The sequence below is a fragment of the Phodopus roborovskii genome, unplaced genomic scaffold (assembly GCF_943737965.1).
Source record: "Phodopus roborovskii unplaced genomic scaffold, PHOROB, whole genome shotgun sequence".
Taxonomy (NCBI): domain Eukaryota; kingdom Metazoa; phylum Chordata; class Mammalia; order Rodentia; family Cricetidae; genus Phodopus; species Phodopus roborovskii.
This window is the reverse complement of record NW_026126525.1, coordinates 5,786,495-5,809,318: the sequence shown is the minus strand read 5'-3', so window position 1 is coordinate 5,809,318 and position 22,824 is coordinate 5,786,495. Positions and strand designations below refer to the sequence as shown.

The window sequence follows — 22,824 nt, the reverse complement described above, 5'->3', positions numbered from 1 at the left end:
ACAGACAAGGGTATTAGGACAGGCTACAGCTGGAGTTTATATGTACGGGTCTTTAGTAAAACTCAGGAGGACTTTCCATGCAGGGAGGCAAGTGCTTTGGGGTGCAGAGCTGAAAGGTTTGTTTGAATTAAGTGTACAAACAGCAGTGGTCAGATTCGCCTAGAAAAACAAAACAAAAATTTGCTGGGCACATTGGTGGTGCAAGCCTTTAATCCCAGGACCCGGGAGGTAGAGGCAGGCCTATCTCTGTGAGTTCGAGGCCAGCCTGGTCTACAGAGCGCATTCCAGGACAGGTTCCAAAGCAATACAGAGAAATCCCGTCTTGAAAAACAGATTCACCTAGCTTTGGTACATAACTCTCATCCCTGTTTCTCTGCATCTGATCTAGCAAGGTCATCTGACTGCTTTATTGTATTCATCTAGCAAATAGAAGTACCAACACCTATTTGCATATCATTTTCATCTGTTTGTTTTGGTTTTAAGACAGGATGTCACTCTTGGAGCCCCAGCTGGTTTTGAAATTTTCCACAATCCATTTACCTCAAGCTCCCAAGTTCTGTCTGACTTTACAGACAGGAGGCATCACACTCGACTTTCCACATAATTGTTTTTAAGAGTGAAAAAACATCAGGACACTGAGCCCTCTGCAAGGTGTCCATGTGTGTTAGGTGCTGTGTGTTTAATGATTCAATGAATAGTAGTATGGTTGCTTAGAGTCCCTGTCTTTGACTCCCCGGCTTTTCTATTACCACCTACAGCTGTGCATTATTTTTGGCCATACTTTTTGTCCTCCCATAGGACTTGGCCCTGCCCCTTCTTCTTTCATAGTAAAGGGGAGGCTCATATATGTTGTATCTATCTATCTATCTGTCTGTCTATCTATCTATCTATCTATCTATCTATCTATCTATCCATCCATCCATCATCCATCCATCCATCCTACCGCTGCCTGCTAAGGCTTTTCTCTGGATTCTTGTTGGACTTTCTCTTTGTGGCTATTTCCTTGATGTATCCTTGAAGCTATATTAGATTCTTTATTGCCAGTCTGCCCATTCTTTTCTCCACCCCCGCCCCATGATGTCATCTCACTATGTAGCTCAAACTGGCCTTGAACTCTGGATCCTGCTACCTCAGGCTTCCAAGCACTGACATAGGATGTGTGCCCCATCTTGCCAGCCAACTCTTCAGATTTTCCTCTGTTCTTTCTTCTCATCATCATGACTCAGTGTTGTCACACATGTTCTGGATTTTAGTTTCCTTCCTCTGTGAGCCGTTCTAGCATGCTCACTCCATAAGCAGCAGCTGACCCTCTCCAGCCCTGTCCTGAAGTGACTGAGCAGGTTTCCTGGGCACTGGAGAACTAGATAAGGGGATCACACACACTGGCTTCTAGGTGCTTATTACTGCCTCTCTTGCTTTAATCTTTCTGGACAGCTAAAGATATGGCAAGGAGGGAGTTTCCACCTCAGTGCTGGTGTTCTCAGCTGGCAAGTGACTATATTTGATGAGATGTTTGTGAATCCAGGCCTTTTCAGTTTGTTTGACAGGGCCCCGAGTTTCCTATCTAGAGCAGAAAGAAACTTCAGAGATGGTCTCTCTCTCCACGTGTGTATGAGTTTAAACCCAAGCAATACACACACACCTCCCCCTCACAGCACACATACCACACACACCACACCATACCACATATACACACCATGTACATACACACCACACACATACACCCAACTCTACTACACACACACAACATACCCAACACACATACCACACAACATGTACACCATGCACACACACTATCTACACACACACACACACTCTATAGCCAAAGCTAGCCTGGAAATCAGGACTTGGTGTGGGCCAATCTGACATCTGAACTGACTTCAATCTGTCTTGGCCTCCTGAGTTCATACTTAGAAATCCTGATGTGAGCTTCTACATGTAGAGTTAGAGGCACGTTTCTTGATGATTGGGGGATTTTGTTTTCAAAAGAGGTCTATTTCCTATCTATCTATCTATCTATCTATCTATCTATCTATCTATCTATCTAATTAATTATTAATTTCTTGAGACAGGGTTTATCTGTATTGCTTTGGAGCCTGTCCTGGAACTTGCTCTCTAGACCAGGCTGACCTTGAACTCACAGAGTTCTTCTGCCTACCTCTGCCTCCCTAATGCTGGGATTAAAGGCACGCACCACCAACACCTGGCTGGAGCTAGTGAAGCTCTCTACCCACTAAGCTACATCTCCAGAACTTTTTATTTTTTATTTTATTTTCTAGACAGGGTTTCTCTGTGTAGCTTTGGAGCCTGTCCTAGAACTCACTCTGTAGATCAGGCTGGCCTTGAACCCACAGAGATCTGCCTGCCTCTGCCTCCTGAGTGCTGGGTCTAAAGGTGTGCACCACCACCTGCAGAATTGTTATTATTAGGGCTGGAGAGGTGGCTCAGAGGACCTGGGTTCTATGCCAATACTCACATGATCTGTAACCCTAGCTCCAAGTGGCTGCAATGTTCTCTTCAAGTGGCTGCAATGTTCTGTTCAGGCCTCCTTGGCACTGTAACTATGTAGTGAACAGGCTACATGCAGGCAAAGCAGCCATACATATAAAATAAATGAGTCAAAAAATTAAAAAGAAAGAATTATAATTTTTTTGAAACAGGTTCTAAGAATTGTCATTTTAATTGTTACATGTTCTGTTTAATACATGGAATGTGTACATGTATACATGTGTATTTATATGCATGAAAGTAGAAAAGTCTAACTGGGGAAGAAGGTAGTGGGAGAGGGTTGAGCCACACAGGTCAGGATCCTGGTGAAATGGCACTTGTTACCAAGCCTGATGACCTGCGTTTGATCCCTGGAACCCACATGGTGGGGTAGAGAAGTGACCTTGGCAAATTGTCCTCTGACCTCCATGTGTGCTGAACTGTACACACCCTCAGATTTTCTAGTAACCATTGCATTCTCTGTGGACCGTCATTTGATATCTCCTTTCCCTCCCTTGTTAAATAGGACAGGATCCTCTTGCAGTGTGGCATTAAGGTAGTGATAGGTAGCACTGAGTATTCTTGCTTTGATCTTTTCCTTTAAAGAAATTACTTCTCATTTTAAAAATTGTTATTTATTGTATTATATTATTATTCTTTATAACATATATATCATTATGTACTATATATAACTATCTATATCATTTACATGCTACAAATATATACTTATTAAATTATTATTTTTATATAGTTACTATTATTGTTTATAAATGTTTGTTTTCATTTAAATGGGGTGGTTATAAATGGTTATGATCACAGTCAATCTCTTTAAAGGAAGAAAGGGGAATGGGATATAGAAATGAATACTCTATATTGGAATGGATTTTCATTTATTGATACAAATTTAAGGTCAATTTTGTGATAAGTGTATTTCTCCTCTTTTTTTTTAGATTTTATTTATTTATTATATATTGTGTTCCATCTGCGTGTATCCCTGAAGCCCAGAAGAGGGCACCAGGTCTCATTATGGGTGGTTGTGAGCCATCATATGGTTGCTGGGAATTGAACTCAGGACCTCTGGAAGGGCAGCCAGTGCTCTTAACCTCTGAGCCATCTCTCCAGCCCATTTCTCCTCTTGTTTAAGTATTGTATTCATAGAGCTCATTTAAAAATGTAATGTATAATTAAAGTACATTTTGATTTGGGCAAACTGGTTCCTGCTGGTCGGGGTTGCTGCTTCACGTTTATCTAACAGGAGTGTAGGTTAAACAGCCTGCTGCTCTCACCCCTCCAAGTTAATTGCAAGGTTAGTGATTAAGGGGAGAGTAGGGAGGGATTGCTTTTCCATGGTCTGAGGTTTATGAGTGGACAGGAAGGAGGAACAGGAAGGGATTGTACAACTATTGACAGGAAGAAAGCGAGGGCTGTGGATACAGCTCATAGAGTGCCTGTCGTGGGTTCTTTTGCCAACCCTGAAAGAAAGGGACTTGTTAGATACAAATTTTTCTTCTTCTTCTTCTTCGGATAATGCAGGTATAAGATGGGGGGAAGGACAAGTTCTCCCATGTTCCTGGCTCTGTGGTCTCTGGTGGGTCACTGTGTCACAGCTTCGGTTTCTGCAAGTACAGGTCCAATATCCTATCGGATTACTCTGAGGGCTTAAGTAGGAGAGGGAATGAAGGTGCTCGACACACAGCTGGTGCTGAGCTTTAGTGGCATTTAGGTTGGGACAGTATGACACTGTGCTATCTGCTCACAGGAGACTAAGTTCTAACACATTCACTTTGATGTTGAACACCTCTCAGCTGATCCCTTTTGCCTGTTGTGTCTTCCAGCATCTCTACTCTCTCTTCCATCCATAGTTCCCAGGAGGCTATTACCAAGTTTGTGTGAGAGACGTCTCTCTCGTGTTGGAAATATAATCAGTGCACTAGAAGGCCCAGGCTGCTTATAATGAGTGATGGCAATAAAGAACTATTTTCATTTATCTTATCCCACAGGGGCCTGTCATTATTCTTATTGATTTAAGGCAGGAGTTCAGTAGCATGCAGCTGTCGAGTGTAGAATCAGGTTTTCAGTTTGAATCTGGAGCCAGGATTTTCTGTCTACTGATTGGATTCCATAGCCTCTGCCCAGACGCTCTCCTTTGGCTACAGATGATTGTCAGCTGTTACTTTTGTAAACTATTTGAATCTTTAGGTGATTTTGTTTTCCTTGTCTCTTTTCCCATCTTCAGTCAATCCTTGACTACTTACAGCATAAAGTTTAGAAGTTATAATTGTCTAGGGTGAGAATCTTACAATTTTGCAAGCTTTTTGTTTGTTTTAAAATCAGACTTGAGGGTTGGGGATATGTCTCAGTTGGTAGGGTGTTTTCCTGATGTGCACAAAGCCCTGGGCAATGAGTCACATGCCTATAATCTCAGGGCATGGGAGGTAGAGGCAGGAATATGTATACATTCACTAATACAATGTATCGCTAATAAAGAAGAGGGCATGGATTTGAGATGGAGTGGTGGGGGACATAGAAGATGGGAAAGGATGGGGTGAAATGATATAAATATGGTATTCATGTATGAAATTTTCAAAGAGAAAAAAAAAGAGAGAAAGAAAATGAAGGTTATTCTCATCATGGAACCCATGAGATCTTTTTCTTTAAATCTGAAACAAACTTTAGTGAGTTTGCACCCTTACAGGCTTTGGAAATTAAGCGGTGAGAAGCCTGACAGATCCATGCCTTTTAGCTTTCCTCAGGCCTTGAAGGCTGAGGTGGGGTGTAATAGTGGGGTGACAAAGCCACTTCTGTATTCAGGGTCCTCTTGGCTGCATGGCCTTGAGGCAGAAGTACTCTGAGGTTACTTTGAAGAGACTTGGTCTCCAGAAGAACTATCCTGGAGAGGCTGGCATGGTAAAAGACAAAGTTACCTGTTGAGAGATGGTCTTGGGGAATTGCTCAGTTTCTCACCTAAACCAAGTGTGAGGTCACTTTGTATACTACCAACTGGTGGGCACATGGCAGGTGCGCTCCTTTCATGCTCCCCCCTCCCCCATGTCCGCATCCCCATACTGGGGTCAAACCCACGGACTTGCATATGCTAGGCAAGTGCTTCCTACCACCTCACTCTCTCCCCAGCTCTCATTCTACTTTGTGTTTTGACATAGGGGCTCAGCAAGTTATGCAGGCTGGCCTTTAAATCACTAGAATTAGAGTTCTCATAGGCAGCCTTGAATTTATGATCCTCCTGCATCACCTCCCAAGTCATTGGGCTTACAGATCTGTGTCAGACCCTGCCTGGCTTGTTAATCTTTTTTGTCACCTTTGGTATTGACCCTCTTTAGGGAGATGATGAAACAGATGTCCCAAGAGCTTCAAGTTTCAGCTGGGAAATAGGAAGACAAATTCCCCCTGACACCAGGCAGGCTGTGACACCTCTTTGCTTTTAGTGTCTGAATAAGCACACACTAAGAAGCACTTGTTTATACAGACTCCTGTTGGTTTTGAAGAGCTGCCTTTCACTTCAACCTTGAAATTTGCTTGTTTTGAACTGTCTTTGCAGACCCTTGGTGATCTCAAATGGCTAAACCATATGTATCTCAAATGCTCTTTGAGGCACGTGATTTGCTACTTGAAGAATGCACTGTATATGACAAGATATCACAGTCCAGGCAGGCTAGACAGTAGAGATTTACCTTTTCAGGGTTCTGAAGACCAGAAGTCTCAGGTCAGGGAGGCCATGGGACTGCTTTCATTTCTCACTGTCTTCATACACATCCCTGACATTTCTTTCTTTTCTTTTTTTCTTGTGTGCATACAATGTGTTTGCGGACAAATGTATGCACATCCTCGTGTGTGAATGTGGGTGCCTTTGTGATGCGCATGTAGAAGTCAGAGGACACCTTGGGTGTCAGTCCTCCTATCTTTGAGTCAGGGTTTTTTTGTGGTATATTCCTGAAGGTAGCATGAAGTTAGTGAACTTCTGTGGGTTCTCCTGTTTCTGCCTCCCATCTATCTCATAGGAGAGCTAGGATTACAGACACTTGCCAACACATCTGGCTTTTAGGTGAATTCTTGGGATTTGAACCCAAATCTTCACAGACACACAGCAAATGCTTTAACCCACAGAACAATTTCCCTAGCACTACCTCTGGTATTTCTTTAGGGGCCCACATTTCTTAGACCTCTCATCAGGGCTCACTTCAAGGGCTTCATTTTAAGCAAATCATGTCTTTTAAAGATCTGATCTCCAGATGCAAACCTTCTGTTTTCACTGTGTGAATTTTGGAGGGTACATAACTGAGCTCTTACCTGCTAAAAATACGCACACATTCCACCATTAGAATGCAATAATTGTTTTAGTCTAGGGTGCCTTTATATGAAAAACAGAATTTGGTGGCCATAACAGAAAGGTGAGCTCTAAGAATAATAATGATGGGTTGTTCATACAGATTTACTTTATACTGTCTATATAATAGATGTCAAATGATAATAGATGTCAAATGATAATAGATGTCAAAGCTTTAGGGGAAAACTATGGCAATTAACCTCCACCTCAGTTGAAAAAAGATGGAAGTCCAGAACTTAATGCCCCTCACCCAAACAAAATCGAAAGGATGCAGCCAGATGAAGACCTAGTCTTCCAGGAGTGAGGGGGCCACCGGAAGCTTGGAGGACTGGCCTCTATTTTTAGGCATTCTAAGTTAGGTAGCAGTCTCCTGCTTGGCTCCATGCTGCTGTGCATGACCCTGATGGAGTCATACTTCTTGACCTTCATACTGTGTTCTAGGCTATCAGTTGTTTTCCTGCTTATTTTGCTTATTTTGACATAGACATCTGAGCCTTTCAACTTTTTTGTGTATTAATTAATCTGTCCTTTTGTTCTTTCTTTGGTGCTTGTATGTAATCATGACTACTAAGGTGCATTTTACTTCTTACTTTGTTCTTTCCCTTTCCTTTCAGATTAATCAGTTTAGTCCTTAGTATCTAGGTTGAGTGTGGTGGCACATGCCTTTAATCTCAGCACTGGGAGGCAGAAGCAGACCAGTCTCTGAGTTCAGGGTTAGTCTGGTCTACAGAGTGAGTTCCAGTACAGTGGGGGCTACTCTGAGAAACCCTGCCTCAGAAAGAAAAACAAATCTTAGATATAATTTTAATTTGTTTTAAACATAAATTTATCATATATCTATGTTTGTATTATCTATGTATCTATCATCTGTCTGCCTATTGATCTGTCATCTGTGTATCTACCATTTATCATCTCTCTATCATCTATGAATATATGTAGGTACCTATCTTTATTATTTCTCTATCTGTCATCTATCTATCTGCTATCTGTCTGTTTGTATGTCTAATATCTATGTGTTGCTGAGCACTGAACTCAGGGCCTTGAATATACTAGGCAAGCATTCTATCACTGAGCTAAATTTTTATCCCTTAATTGCTAAATTTTAAATTAAAAAGCCCAGACCAGCTAAAAGAGGAGGGCACAGTATCTGCAGCCCCTTTAAATTCTGTGCTGAAAAAAAATCCTTGTACCTTTTAGGTTATAATGTCAAATATAATATTAGAAATGCTTGAGGAGAGGGCAGGCTATAGCTGGGGTGGTGGTGGTGGTAGAGTACTTGACTGGCATGCATGAAGCTCTGGGTTCAGTCTTCAGGCTTACATAGACCAGGTATGGTATGTAATCCTAGCACTGGGGAGGTGGAGACAGGAAAGTGGGAATTGCTGTGCTGAGGGGCTGGAGTGGGGTCTGCAGTAAAAGTGCTTGCCTAGAATGGTACAGGCACTGAGTTTTAAGTTCAAGGTTATTCTTGGCTACTTAGGGAGTTGAGGGCAACGTTGAGCTATACTAGACCCTGCCTCAAAACAAACAAACAAACCAACACAAACCCCAAACCAAAGCAATGCATGAAAAACCGATCTTGGGTCATTCATGTCACCATGTGACATGTGGCCCCCACCACACCTTGTTATCACATTGGCACATGGGCACACATGGCACATGGACACACATGGGAACTTAGAGGACCCTGTGACTTTTGGTGTGTGAAACAAATGAGCTAAAGTGGTCATGAAAATCATCTAGGAAGCTGGGCTTGGTGGTACATGCCCATAGTGCCAGCACTGAGGAGGCAGAGGCCAGCCTGGTCTATAGAGTGAGTTCCAGGACAGTCCAATTTTGGCATTTTTCCCCATTGTACTTTTAAATGCGTTCAGAGAAAACTGACCCTTGTACTTCCTGGTCCTTCACTTCCTAACTGCATACCCTCCCAAGTCACATACTCACTATTTTAATAGGCAAAGACAAGGTTTTCTGGTGATTTTTAATGATTTTTTTTCTTTTTTTTTCATTGCTGGGAATTGAACCCAGAACTTCATGCATTCCAGGCAAGCAAGCACTCTAGCAACTGAGCTATAGTCCGCCCCCCTATTCATACATTAAAAAAAAAAAAAAGAGGTATTTATTCATTTCATGTGCTTTGGTGTTTTGTCTGCATGTAACTCTGTGTGAGGATGTCGGATTTCCTAGAACTTGAGTTGCAGACAGCTGTGAGCTGCCATGTGGGTGCTGGGAATTAAACCCTGGTCCTTTGGAAGAGCAGCCAGACTCTTTAACTGATGAACCATCTTTCTAGCCCCATGTATTTCTTATGCATTGTAATATTATCTACCATATGGCATCATACCCTCAAAGGTGCAAGTGAGTTTTTGTCAACAGCGTTTAAAGAACAGCATACTTTGCTTTGTCAGGGCCCCTGGGTTGCCCCACCCCTTGGGCTGGTTTGGGTTTTGGTGGGGTCTTCTTTTCTGACCCAGCCATTGGTGAAGCTGTAACCTGATTTCTTATCTCACATGCTTCACATCTTTCTCAAGAAGTAACTGAAGGATTTGTCCATCACCAGTGGCGTCTATAGCAGCATGCAAAGGACTTGTGCTAGTCCCATTGGTTGAAAGTAAGGCCACTACTACAATTTTTGAGCCAAATTTGAAGCGGGCTTTATTAAATGCTGGTCGGGACTATGAACACTGGCCAGGTCCATACCCAGGATTCCCAGAGAATGGCGGAGAGTTAGTCTGGTGTTTATAAAGCCCTACAAGGCCATGCACTTCTCACCTTCATCCAATCAGGGGCAAGCATACATCCTGATGAACTTCTTACCTATGCACCTCCTGCCTCCAGGTGACCAAGGGCATCTTGTGTGTTGTAATTTAAGAAAAGCGGCTCTTGAGCAAAAGTTGCCATATAGCAGGGTTCAAGAAGAAGGGCTTTTTATTAGGGGAAGAGTATTATAAACCGGAAAGGGGAGGAGGGGGCATCACCCTCCAGGGTCAGGAGCAGCAGGAGAGAGGAAAGGGCAGAGGGCGAAGGAGAGGGAGAGGGAGTCATGGGCGGGGCTCTTTTAAAAGGGATCATAGTGAATGTGCACAGGTGGTACTCTTATGGCTGCAGCTGAGGGTGTATCCTGTCAGAACCCCAAGGACAGGCCAGTATAGATGCCTGAATACTAACATTGTGTAGTTGGGGCAACCACCCTTGTTTACAGATGGGAATCTTACATGAACAACAGCCCCCAGCATTCCAGAAAACCATCTGTCCTTGGGCAAGTGAGGCTTACAGGTTAGGGGTATTTTTGTTTTCCCATCTCTTAAGCAGAGTAATTTAAACTTAAAACATAACTTTAGCCCTCACGCCAGCCCTAGTTTTTAATGTTGATTCTGTCTAGGTATGTTTCAGTATTTGCATGTGTCTGTGGAAGAGTTTCAATGTGTTGCTTCTGTTTTTTTTTTTTTTTTTTTTTTTTTTTTTTTTTAACAGTGGGCCACATTGCGAATCGAAAAAGGAGCCCCAAAGGAGTCAGTTCTTAAAAACTCAGCTTCTGTGGGTAAGTCTTGCCTTCTATTGTGATCCTTTAAAGACACAAGCTGAATGTGTTTAGAGCCACTCATGCTGGCCAGTATATGCAGAGCAGTGCCATCTCTAGGCCTGAGGTTATTTCATAGTTTTGTCTGTAATGTAGAAGAGTGGCTGCCCGAGTTTTGATAGCGTTGTTGTCAGGAGGGCTGGGCAGTGTGTGTTAGCTCCTCGGTGTGTTCTTCTGTATATTATTTTATTTCCAAGGCCTGCATTTGAAGAGGGTATTGTGGCTCTAAAGATGTAGTCAGGGATTAAAAGAGATACAGGCAGGTGATGTTACTTTGTTTCAGCAACCCCTACACATTAACATGAGGGGTCAGTTCATTTACAAATAATCGAGGACATGGTGTGGTTCCAGCTTCCACACATTTACTACCTGTTCATTTGCTTTTGTGACTGTTCTTTTGGGGGAAGTCATTGTTGTCTTTGTTACATTTTCCAGTTGCTGTAGATTATATGGTCATCTTAATTATCCAGTATTACATCATAGAATTTCTATGTTTTGTACATTTATTATTGTTGCTTGAGCTTCCCAATATTTACACTGAAAATTTTGTTAACTTGAAAACATCGGTAATTATTTTTTCTGTTTTGGTTTATGATTTATCATTGTAGCCCTGGCTGTCCTAACTCTCTCTGTAGACCAGGCTGGCCTCAACACTCAGATATCTGCCTGCCTCTGCCCCCAAGGGCTGGGATTAAAGGTGTGGTAATTATTTTTTTCATCTTGTCCTTCGACTTTTCTTGCCTGTATATTTGATGGTATCGGTAAGTTCTTTGCTTTACTTTGATCATTTACGTCTTAATTTTGAGACTGGATACTTTTTTTTTCAGGAGGGTGGGATGAGTGCTGTTAGTCAGTTTTATATCAGGGTAAGAACACTGGCAGGCCTCTCTACTCAGATGCAAGGGCAGTGTGGAGCCTGGGAGGATCTCCTGTGGGATGGTGGGAGGAGGGAGCCTCTCTCATTGTGGGCCAGAAGCAGACAGTGACTCTGGTCTGTCTCACTCTGTAACAAGTCACACCCACAAGTACTGTCACCAGCTGCAGAAGCAGAACCGTAACCTCTTCCCAGGGCAGCACCCTGATGACCCAGGGGCACATTTGAGGTCCTGCCTCATAAAGTGCACAGCACTTGAGCGTTGCCACACTGAGTACCAGTCCATTAACACTTGGGCCTTTGAGGTGGACACAAACTACAGCAGAGAAGAATCCAAACCATAGTGAGGCTGATCGGAATACCTGGGAGTTAGAACTTAGAAGTTTTATCGGGGCTTCATTCTAACTTCTAGCCCAAGCGTCTCAAAGTATGTTCCTTAGAATACATTTTATTGCTGAGGGCTAATTGAGAGTACTGCACAAGAAATAAAACCACAGGCTAGAGAGAGATGGCTTAGTGGTTCAGAGCAAGTAGATGACTCAAATGTAGTTCTCAGCACCCACATTGGGTGGTTCACAACCATCTGTAACTCCAGCTCTAGGGAGATCTGACACCTCTGGTCACCACAGGCATCCACACTCATGTGCACACACCACATACAGACACGTAGTGAGAAATAATTAAGATAAATAATAAAGAAGTTAAAACTCCACCACAGCTCTTGTTTGGGAAAGGATTGTATCTCACTGGAAGAGAATATGCTTCATATATGTGAAGCTCTAAATTCAGTCTCCAGCACCCAAAAAAACCCAGTAATAACAAAATCAGATTCTCCAGGGAAAATGTGTGGAGGCATTATATACTGTCCCTCCCTCTGGGAAAGTACTACTGTGTGGTGACAAAGGTCTAGAAAAGCCCCATGGTAAAGAACATGTCAGCTGGGCATGGTGGTATATGTCTGTAATCTCTGGAGCCTGAGGCTGGAGGATTGCATGTTTGATGACAGTGTGGGCTACATATCTGATCCAAGGTCAGCATGAACTATGTTAGTTACTAAGACCTTGTTTTAAAAATTTAGAAGAGCAAGAGGGGGGGGTGAGGGAGGGAGGGAGAGAGGGAAAGAGCGAGGGAAGAAGGGAGAGAGGTTGTTCTGAGGAACTGTAGAAGCTGTATGCTGTTGGGAGTTATCAGTTGGTAGGTTGCTTGCCTGGCATACATAAAACCCAGACTTCGATCTCTAGCACCACACAAACTATGGGAAGTGGCACACCTTTGTAATCCCACACACTCAGGATGGTAGAGGCAGAAAGAAGGTTAAGATCATCCTTGACTAGAGTTTGAGGCCAGGCTGGGCTACACGGGACCCTCAAAAGAAGGAAAGAGTGGGAAAAAGTATGTCTTAATTTAGAGCAAGGCCAGCACCTATGAGATTTGCTATATTTAATCCAGAGTGGCTGTCCAGGCTGTCCTTTAGCCTGTGAAATTGGAATAAACTCTCTAAGTTATGGAGCGTCTGTGACATCTAAGCTTGGCACGGGATCCTAAGTTCATTAGAATGTGGCGTCTGTTGGGAGATAGTCATCCAATAGGCCACTGTGACAGGGCTGGTATAGGTGAGCTAGCAAAAGACAATGCAGGAGGAGTATTGTGTTCTGTGCTCATTCGTGTCTGTGATAGTCCGTGTAAGTCATGACTGCGTGCTGTGGACCTCTGCCCCACTTCTGACTCTGTGTTTAGGAAGTCTGCTCTTACACGGGGTGTGTGCCCTGTTGATCCATCCAGGGTTTGGAGTCATTAGGGAAATGGTGTCACAATCCTAAACAGACAGTAGAGGGTGATGAAAGACACTGAGTACTAGTGTGCTTGGCTGGTGCAATCTTCCGTCTGTGGAGCATCATGTCTCTGTACCGGAGCCAATGGAAGCCATCCAGCTCAGACAAGGGTCACAGGCAGGCCTAGGGCCCCGCGTGGTGCGACTTTTGACATGCCTCTGAATTACACAGTCCTGATAATACTTTTGGAGGACCTTCGAGGCACAGATTGGCTAGGGAGGGTTAGTAACTATTTACAGATTTGCTCACACAGGTTCTGCTCACACAGCTTCTGCTCACACAAATCCTTTCTGCTGCTTTTAATTAATGAAACACATGTATTTCATAACATACCAAGTCTCTCTACCAGTTATGTACCTTTCGCATTATATTTCTTCTGTGCTTTGATTATATAAGCTGTCTTCAAGTGAACCTAGGAAAATATTCTCTTCATGGAGAAGTTGTTCTTTTTCTGTCTTTAGCCACATTCATCCTCCTATGCTGACTGTAGAGATGGTGCTATCGATTGGGGTGTTGAGTAGGATCTTCTCTTGCCTGCATCTTCTTGAGATTGAGGCCCCTTTTCCATTGTTAGGTGGAGGTTAGCCCCTTCAAATGTTACACTGCTGTTTAGTTGGTGGAAATGTACTTACTTCCTTTCTCTTATCCTTCCCGGGTACTGCTTCACATGTACTAGCTACAACCACGTGAGGAGTGAGGGAAAGACAGGGAAGGAATGCTAATGGCCCCTCTATGGCTTTTATCACCCTGGCCATAGGACTCTGGGATGTGGACTGACTAAGATCTTAATAACGTTCATCTTAACTTACTATAAATGGTACAAGACTTTTAAGACTTAGAAACATTATTATTATTTTTAACATTTTAAAATTAATGTATTTTTTACATTCCAACCCCAGCTTCCTCTCCCTCATATTATTTTTAATATACAGATAAGGTTTCTTTGTGTAACCCTGGATGGCTTGGAATTCTCTGTGTAGACCAGGCTGGTCTCAGAAATCTACTTGTCTCTGCCTTCTGAGTGCTGGGGTTAAAAGTGTGTGCTACCTCGCTAGGACACCCAGAAGAGCAGCTGGCCACACTCTTTGGGTCCTTGGTGAGTCCAATACAACGTTAGGCTTGAATTGGTCATTTTGGATTAGTGTAATTTCTTGTGAAATTTTAGTGGCAGCAGGTAAGTTGTTGTAAAAACGGAATCGTATGATGACTCCAGAATGGTTTACCAACTCAGAGTCACCTGGTCGGAAAGTTGGTCCCGGTCTGAGAGTGTGACATGCAGGGCAACTGTTGTCCACTGAGCTGGGGCACAGCCTTGTGGCCGTGCTCCTTGTATCCAGTCTTACCTCACACTGTTTGTTGTGAGGAGTGCATTTGCCCTCCACAACTTCGGCTGCATGGCACAGGGGGGTTTGCAGTCCCATAGCCTACTGTTAATTTAGCTCACGGCTATAGTTCTCTTGTTTGGTAGACATCTCGGTCCCATAGCCTCTTTGTCCATCTAAGCAAGAACCAAGTATTAGGGTGAAACTAACATGGTACAAAGAAGTTGGTTCAGACAGAATTCAGCTTGCCTAGTATTTCCTTCTTCTAATTTTACTTCTGCAATTCTTCCTATGAGGTATACTGATAGCCATTGTGTATTGGTTATGATGACAATAATAATCTGTTAAATTTATGAAAAGTGTGGGATAGTATTTTGTTAATAAAAACCTGAGAAGTTTCATTTGCTTATAAACATTCCTTTTATCCTGGGAAAGTTATTAAATTGTCTTTGGTAGTCTGTTCTTTTTTACCCCTATGGTCCGTCCTTAAGACCAAATACAGGCCTCATGTATGTTAGTCAGGTGCTGTACCTTTGTGCTATATCTTAGTCCAACAGTCTGTTTAAACTGGCTAAGTTGGTGTAAGTACTATTTATTGTCTTGGTTTAAACTCACTTGGTTTAAACTACCCTAGAACACATTTAATGGAGTATTCTTCACCTCTGAATTCTTTCCAGTCCCTGATTGGTTAGTTTGCAAGGCAGGGCATGGTGGTTTGCAACAGAATGCCCCCCATAGGTTTATATGTTTGAATACTTGATCCCCAGTTGGTGGAACTGTTAGGCAAGGATTAGGAGGTGTGGCCTTGTTGGAGGAGGAGGTGTGTCACTGGGGGCAGGCTTTGAGGTTTCAAAAGCCCTTGCCATTCCAGCGTCTTTCTCCCTGCCTCATGCTTGAGTCTCAAGATGTGGGTCTCGGCTAGTGCTCCAAAGCCATACTTGCCTTCCTGTTGCCTTACTCCTGTCCATGATGGTCATGGACCCCAATCCTCTGGAACTGTGAGCCCCAAGTAAACTTTTTCCCCTGTAACTTAGTTGCCTTGGTCATGACGTCTTATCACAGCAATACAACAGTAATTAAGACACGGGTTTAAGTCTATAACCTAGTCTGGTCTGGAACACAGATGTAGTTCAAACTTTCCTCACGTTCATAACTGTCTGTTTATCTCAGCCTCCAAGTGCTGGGATTCCAGGTGGGGTCAACTGTGCTAGGCTCATCATAATTTCTTCTTATTCTCTCCCCCCCCCCACCCCTGGACGGGGTTTCTCTGTGTAGCCCTGGCTGTCCTGGATCTAGCTCTGATGGCCAGGCTGGCCTCGAACCTGCCTCTGGCTTCTAAGTGCTGGGATTAAAGTCATGTATCGCCACAGCCCAGCTATAATTTCTTATTTTTGTAAAAATGTTTTTATTAGCATATATAATTATATGTAACAACAGATTTCATTATGACATTTCCATGCATATATACACGTTTTTCAGCCACATTCACAAATTCAGCCTCCACCCTGTCATCCTCCCCCTCCCACCTCCCACCCCCATCACTTGTCAACCTTCTTACTCCTGCCATCCCCTTTCCCTTCAGGGGGTTTTACTGTGATCACTTACAGAGTTTCTCCACCTTTCTCGCCAACCGTTAACTGTATATACATCCTTAGGGAAGGGTAGGGCTTGGCCAGCCCCTTCCCTTTCCTTGACAGGGGTTGGCAGGCCCAATCTCAGGGAGATGATGTAGAGGTAATCACAATACTGTTGAGTTCAGAGCCAGCTCTCCACACTTCTCCCAGCCTTCCTCTGGCTTATATATCTTTTCTGTTTCTTCTTCCCCAGTGCGTCCTGAGCCTGGGAGGGAGGGGATAATAAAGACGTCCCATTTATAGTTGCCCTTTCTCTGTACCTTGACCAGTTACACGAATGAGCCTTTGCAACCACTGCTGGCCACTGCAGAGAGAAGTTCCTCTCATCAAAGCTGATAGGGAACTAATGTGTGCTTCCGGTCTAGCTAGCTATTTAGAAAGCAATTGGACAGGCATATCATGTCCTCTCATTGCATCCTGATGGCTTAATGTCCATGACAGTACAGAAATATTTCTATTACCTTCATTGAAAACATTCTTAAAGTTGATGTACATGACCTGAAATTCAGTCATGGCTCAGCAGAAAAGGTTACTAACTTTTTGTTGTTTTACTACATAGTTCTTGCCTGGTCTGGAACTCGCTGATCAGGCTGCCATTGTACCTGCCTCCGTTTTTTTTTTTTTTTTTTTTTTTTTTTGTGGAGGCAGGAGTACCACTTTAAGTGGCCTTGAGAGAAGTTACTAAATTGCTACCTATTTTTGTCTATATGTTTTGGAAGGGTTTCTTTTTGCTGTCTCATGTAGGTTCAGGTTGACCTTGAACTCCTAATTCCACTGCCTTTACCTAAGGATACACATGCAGGGCACTATACACAGCTCTGTCTACTATCTTAATACTGATCTGTAGCTGACAGATGTTTGATTCTTTGTTTACTTGTTTGTTTGAAAACCATCAGGTTCCTGTCTCCATTTAAATGCAATAAAAGGCTTAATCAAGCACATTGGAAAACAGTTTGGTAATCCCTGTGTCTTAGTTTGGGTCTCTGTTGTTGTGATAGACCACCACAAATAGAAACAGTCTGGGGAAGAAGGGTTTTTTTTTTTTTTTTTTTTAATATCTTATACTCTCATGCCACAGCCCATCATTGAAGGGACTCAGGGCAGGACTCGAGCAGGTACCTGGAGGCAGGAGCTGAAACAGAAATTCCATGGAATTACAATGGTTACTGCCTGTTTTTTTATTTTTATTTTTTGTAATAAGTCCCAGGACCACTTGCCCAGAGGTGGTACCACTCATAGAGGGCTGGGTCCTTCCACATCAACCATTGAGAAAATGCCTTGCAGGCCTGTCTATAGACCATTATGAGGGAGGTGTTTTCCCAGTCAAGGTTCCAACGTCCTGGATGACTCTATCTTCAGTCAAGTTGACAAGCTATCTAACACAGCCTACTTACTGGGTGAAGCTGAAAATTGCTCCTTAACCCACAATCTGTGGTCTTGTAAGATGTCAAGCCTATCCAAACTCCCAAGTGTAGATGTAGTAAGAGGCCAGACACAAATGCATGTAATTAATGCAAACACGGAAATGACCTATTTCATAGCAGGTGTACTGTTTATTTACAAGCTCTTGATTTAGTACTGTATAGTAGCTGGAGGAAATTGTCTGGACTTATGGAGAGGACAAAGTAGATAATTTCAATATTAAGAGAAAAGAAAATATGCATTGTGATCGCATTTCTTTAAAATTTCCTGCCTTTGGGGATGAGAGTGTATTGCTCAGTGGTAGAATGCTTAGCATGTGAGAACCCTTGAGGGTTGGGTTTATCCCACCCCCCAAGGTTTATCTGTATAGCATTGGTTGTCTTGGAACTCATTATTAGATTAGCCTGCCTCTACCTCCTGAGTGCAGGGATTAAAGGCATAGCAACCATGCCCAGCATGAGAATCCTTGAGTTTAAATACAATCAACACACACACACACACACACACACACTCACACGTACAATAAAATTTGCCACTGAGTACAGATACTACACATTTATGTAAATATTTACAAATAAATATATGTATGGAAATGATAAGTACTGCAAATAAAGGTCTTCTAGGAAGGAGGTGGTAATGTGGGGATTTAACTTTAGCTTTTTCTGAAGGCATCTGAAGTTGGGCCTGGGGAGGTAGCTCAGTTGGTAGAATGCTTGCCTAGCATGCATGAAGCCCTGGGTTCAGTCCCTAGCACCTCACAGACTGGGTGTGGTGGTCATGCCTTTTCCTGCTGAGCCATCAACTCCTGGCCCACTGCTTTGAATCATGCCTGACAAATGGAGCTGGGTAGTTGTACAGGAATGGAAACTGGGTACTTGTCCCAGGGGTCCAACTTGATGCTTACCTCCTTCAAAACACACCTCCCTTTAGCCTAGAATTTCAACAGGAAGAACAAAGGCATTGTTGACAGAGAGGTATTACTTGGGGAGCATGGCTTGTGGGCTTCCACATTGTTAAGTGTTTTAGACTGAGTGGCTGGGTGATTCTTTGTTGTGGGGAACAGTTTCTTATTTGTAAGATGCTTAGCAGTATCCCTGCCTGATAACAGTGGGGTACACCCACCTGACTACCAAGAATGTGTGCTGACTCTCCCATGTCTGCCCCAATTGTCAGCTACCACAACAGCACATTCAGCTGTCAGAGTGCACCATTATCAACAGGGTTGACTTCTGTGTCCAGCAGAGCTCGGTTTCCAGTTTTCAGTGGCTGCTTTGGGGAAGAGCAGGGTGACAGGACGGTGTGGGTGGGAGAGGGTTGGCTATGCGAGTAGCGTGTTAATACAGACCATGGGCATGGAAGGAAGTGTGCTCCTTAAGGTAAGGAAACGTGGAGCCACCTTTGGCTTGTATCTCCTAACCCAATGAGAATGTGTTTGCTTGTGTCTGGGTCTCATCCTTATAGGTTCTGCATGTCCATGTGTCTGCCTGCCTCACTCCCAGACTGACTGAAGTCTTTGCTCCCAGCGCTATGCATATTATTTATGTGACAGAAGTCGATTTAGCCCTCATTTTGTTGATGAGGAAACTGGGAGAGGAAGTTTAAATAACTCATCCAGGTCATATGACAAGTCCAGGCAGTTGGAAAGGAACCTATGCAGAAGCCTCTCCTACCATCCTTTTTCCCCTCCCCCCCAGAACCCTGCCATTCTTCTTGTTCCTCTGGTCAGCACCTACTTCTCATCCAGCTGGCTGAAGCGACTCTCCTACAAATAACACCTCCTCTGTCATAGTCATTGTGACCTAGCAAGAAATGATCATTTGCCTTCCCCACCCCTTTCCTGATGTTTACTGTATAAGCTCGGGCTGACAATGGAATGAATGGCTGGTGGCTGGAGTTCTTGAATAGCTTCAGTATGGCGCTGATGCCCCATAACCCAAGCCCAGGGGGATCGGGACTATATTAGTTACACCACGACCAGGGCAACTCGGGAAATACTTTATTTGGGTTTACTGTTTCAGAGGGCTAAGAGTCCATCATGAGGGACATAGTAGCAAGTGGCAGACATGCAGGGGCAGGAAGCTGAGGGATCAGACCTTGAACAGCAAGCATGAAACAGAGTGAAGTGGAAAGTAGGGTGAGGCTTTATACTCTCAGCCTAGACCCAGTGACGGACTTCCTGTAGCAAGGTGCACTTCATAGACTTTCCTGAACAGTGTCACCAGCTGGGGACCAAGTATTCAAATGCTTGAGCTTATGGGGACATTTTCTCATTCAAACTACCATAGGATTAGTGGTTATAGTGATCCTTTGTAGTTAAAGATTAATTAATTAATCATGCCTATCTAATGAGTGTTTTATGAATCTCCAATGCACAGGGTTCAAAGAGCTCCCCAGTACCAAACACATGCAGGTATTGGGATGGAAGCATGGCCCATTCCAGAGGACAGAGGTGCCCATGCTTGAGACCCTTCTGAATCTTGCCCAGTGTGTTTCTTCATCTAGATGTTCACGCCTGTGTATGTTCACGATATTCCAAGTTGAATGTTATCTTGAGTTCTGGCAGTCATTCCTACAGCTTTATGAACCAGAGAAGGGATTGATTTTGGGAATCCCTAACATAGCCTCTTGATTAGAAGTACATTTCAGGTACAGTTAGTTACCTGAAGTGGTTTGTGAGATTGAAACCAACCACTGGTGTCTGGCTTGGATTTCATTCCAGCACTTGGGAGACAGAGGCAGGTGGATCTTTGGGAGTTCCAGACTAACTTGGTCTACATAGATTTCCAGGACAGCCAGGTCTACATATAAAGATCCTATTTCAAAAAGAATATTTAATATTGGGCTGGGCGTGGCTACACACATCTTTAATCCCAGCACTCTCAGGTGGGCCTCTGAATTTGAGGCTAGCTTGGTCAACATGGTGAATTCCAGGCCAGCCAGAGGTCATAGTGACACTGTGTCTCAGTTTTGTTTTTTTTTTTCCCATGTTATAATTGAGGACACTACAGGTGTGCACCAAACCATAAAGTCTAATATGTTTCCATGTTGTGGACGTTCTTGTTTAATTGAGTTAACTATGTACAAACCAACACAGTGTGGGCTGTCAGCCAGAATAAGAATAAGCAGTGTATTGAGTGAGTTGCTAAATGGGAATCTTGCTTATTATTTCAAATGGTTGTTGGTTTCTCTGTGGTGTTGACTGACAACTGATTACAGCATCTACAACCCACCCCTGACTTTCATGCTTCAAAACACAGGGCTAATTCCACAAGAAAGCTCACATTTTTGACATTGTTTTATAAACAATGACTAAAAGAAGGAAGTAGATTTTCCTCAGTTGTTTTCAATAATAGAAAAAAGTACCTTTCTAATACTTCTAGTGTGGCTAGCTGGTGATTCCAGGAATCTTCGCTGGGATACAGTCATATACTCTCCGGCTTTGGGTTCTCATGGTTGCCATCTTCCAACTCTCTGAAGGACATTCTTGTGACCTAATCGACCTCCAAATGTCCCCTCTCCAAATAACCTTGCATTGGGGACTGGATTTCAATGAGTGGATTTTATGGGTATATAACCATTATTCTAGAACAGCAATTTTATCTGGTCTTGAAAATCTAGAGACACCAGCAGAAAATAACTTAATTATAAAAAGGTGTGTGTGTGTTTAGTTATTATTGACAGACTGACAGATGTACAAACCATGTAAAAATAGGATGATAGAAGGTACATTTAATGGGGTTAAACATTTGAATCTTTTTATCCCAAGCAACAGAGTCAACAGACCCATTCATCATCCATCACCTGAAGATACACCTGGTTGAGGAGATCCTGTTACTAAACCAGGGTGTAGCCTCAGTATTCACATCACAGTCTGGCAGACAGATGTCACAGTTAGTTAATTTGGAACTGGCTTTTCGGATAAAGCCCTTGTTCCACCTCGTAGATGATATCTCCAACCTGCCGAGTTTTGGCACATTCTTAGTTTCATTGCTTGATGTTATATTGATCAGTTTCACATAATTGAAAGTGTAATGAAGTTGATGAAATGCTCTTAAATCAATAATGTTTTAAACAATATAGGAAACAAATAAAATTTAAAGTCATCTTGGGGGCTGGTAGTGCAGCTAAGAGGTATAGCATGTGCTTAATCTGAACATGGCTCTGGGTTCCTTACAAAGTTAAAATAAGGTGGGTGGTGCACACCTTTAATCCCAGCACTCAGGAGGAAGAGGCAGGTGGATCTCTGAGTTCAAGGCCAGCCTGGTCACCAGAGTGAGTTTCAGAACAGCCAGGATTGTTTCAAAGAGAACCTCCCCCCCAAAAAAAGAATGGATTTAGATGGGAGGAGGGGGATACTTTTATTTTAGAGTTTAGAAGAAAAACAAGCTGTGAGTCACAGCAGCTGCCTGGGGAGAAAAAGGAAAAAATAGCCAGTCTCTTTAAGCCAGCATGGATGTCAGACAAGCATCCATGTGGCAGGAAGGGTAGCTTTACAAAAAGAGCAAGGAAGCCAAAGTAGCCAGAAAAACATACTCAGGTTCTGCTCAGCATCTGGAAGAAAGAAAAGGAAAGAAGAAAAAGGAAAAGTTGTACCTTTCCAAGTCAAAACCCAGAAGCATCTGTGGCAGCTTGGTCTGTAGTGGGTTGGGTTTCAGGGAAGGGAAAGATAATGATTGCAGGGCAGGCGTTATATTCTCTTGGCCAGAGGACTACTGGACCCAAGAAGGAGTCTTTATTGATACTCTTGACAATGGTGCTTGGTTAAGTGATAAAGGCTTGCTACAAAATGTCAGAGGAAGAAAAGTAGACAGCAACTGGTGAGAAACAAGGCAGAACTAGAACCTAGGAAGACGCCAAAGCACCTCCCACAGCCTGGAGGCTCAAACATTCGATGACAGGCTGCTTGACCCATCTCTCACTGAGAACCATGGTCGCCACATGTCTCCACATACCTCGTCTTAGTCTGTACTATAGTGATGTTGAGCGTGTCCTTACATAACTCTGAGCTTCCATGCAGGTTGGTGTTTACTAGTATCTAAGTGTCAATGAGAGCCAGACAATGTGTCATCAAATTCCATAAATGTATACATATACTTAATTTGAGAAACACAGTACCTAAGTGCTTCATGGGATAAAATCATTTTGGATGGATAACTTGATGTTGGACCTGCCTTGTAGAGATGATTTTTAAATGAGGGCAGTGAAGGAAAAGCTTCATAGTTCATGAGGGTGTGTTAGTTTACAGAAGAAAGAGGCAAACAGAAATAAAGTTGTATAGGTGGGCATAGGTATGCCTTCACCTCACAGCATGGCGGAAGCTTCAGCGCTGTG

At 43.2% G+C, this 22,824-nt stretch overlaps 1 protein-coding gene across 4 annotated transcripts in view; it reads left to right on the top strand.

Annotated features, from left to right (window-relative positions):
* Gpat3 (glycerol-3-phosphate acyltransferase 3) overlaps positions 1-22,824 on the top strand; it is a 258,642-nt gene that overhangs the window by 1,394 nt on the left and 234,424 nt on the right. For 2 of the 4 annotated variants that reach the window (XR_007835362.1, XM_051198113.1), the window contains exon 2: positions 10,304-10,370. The exons of the other annotated variants lie outside the window; for them this stretch is intronic. Coding sequence is in view for 1 of the 2 variants with exons in the window: in XM_051198113.1 (XP_051054070.1) it covers positions 10,304-10,370 (67 nt within the window). In the remaining variant the exon portion in view is untranslated. The remainder of the gene's footprint in view (positions 1-10,303; positions 10,371-22,824) is intronic. 4 annotated transcript variants of the gene reach the window in all.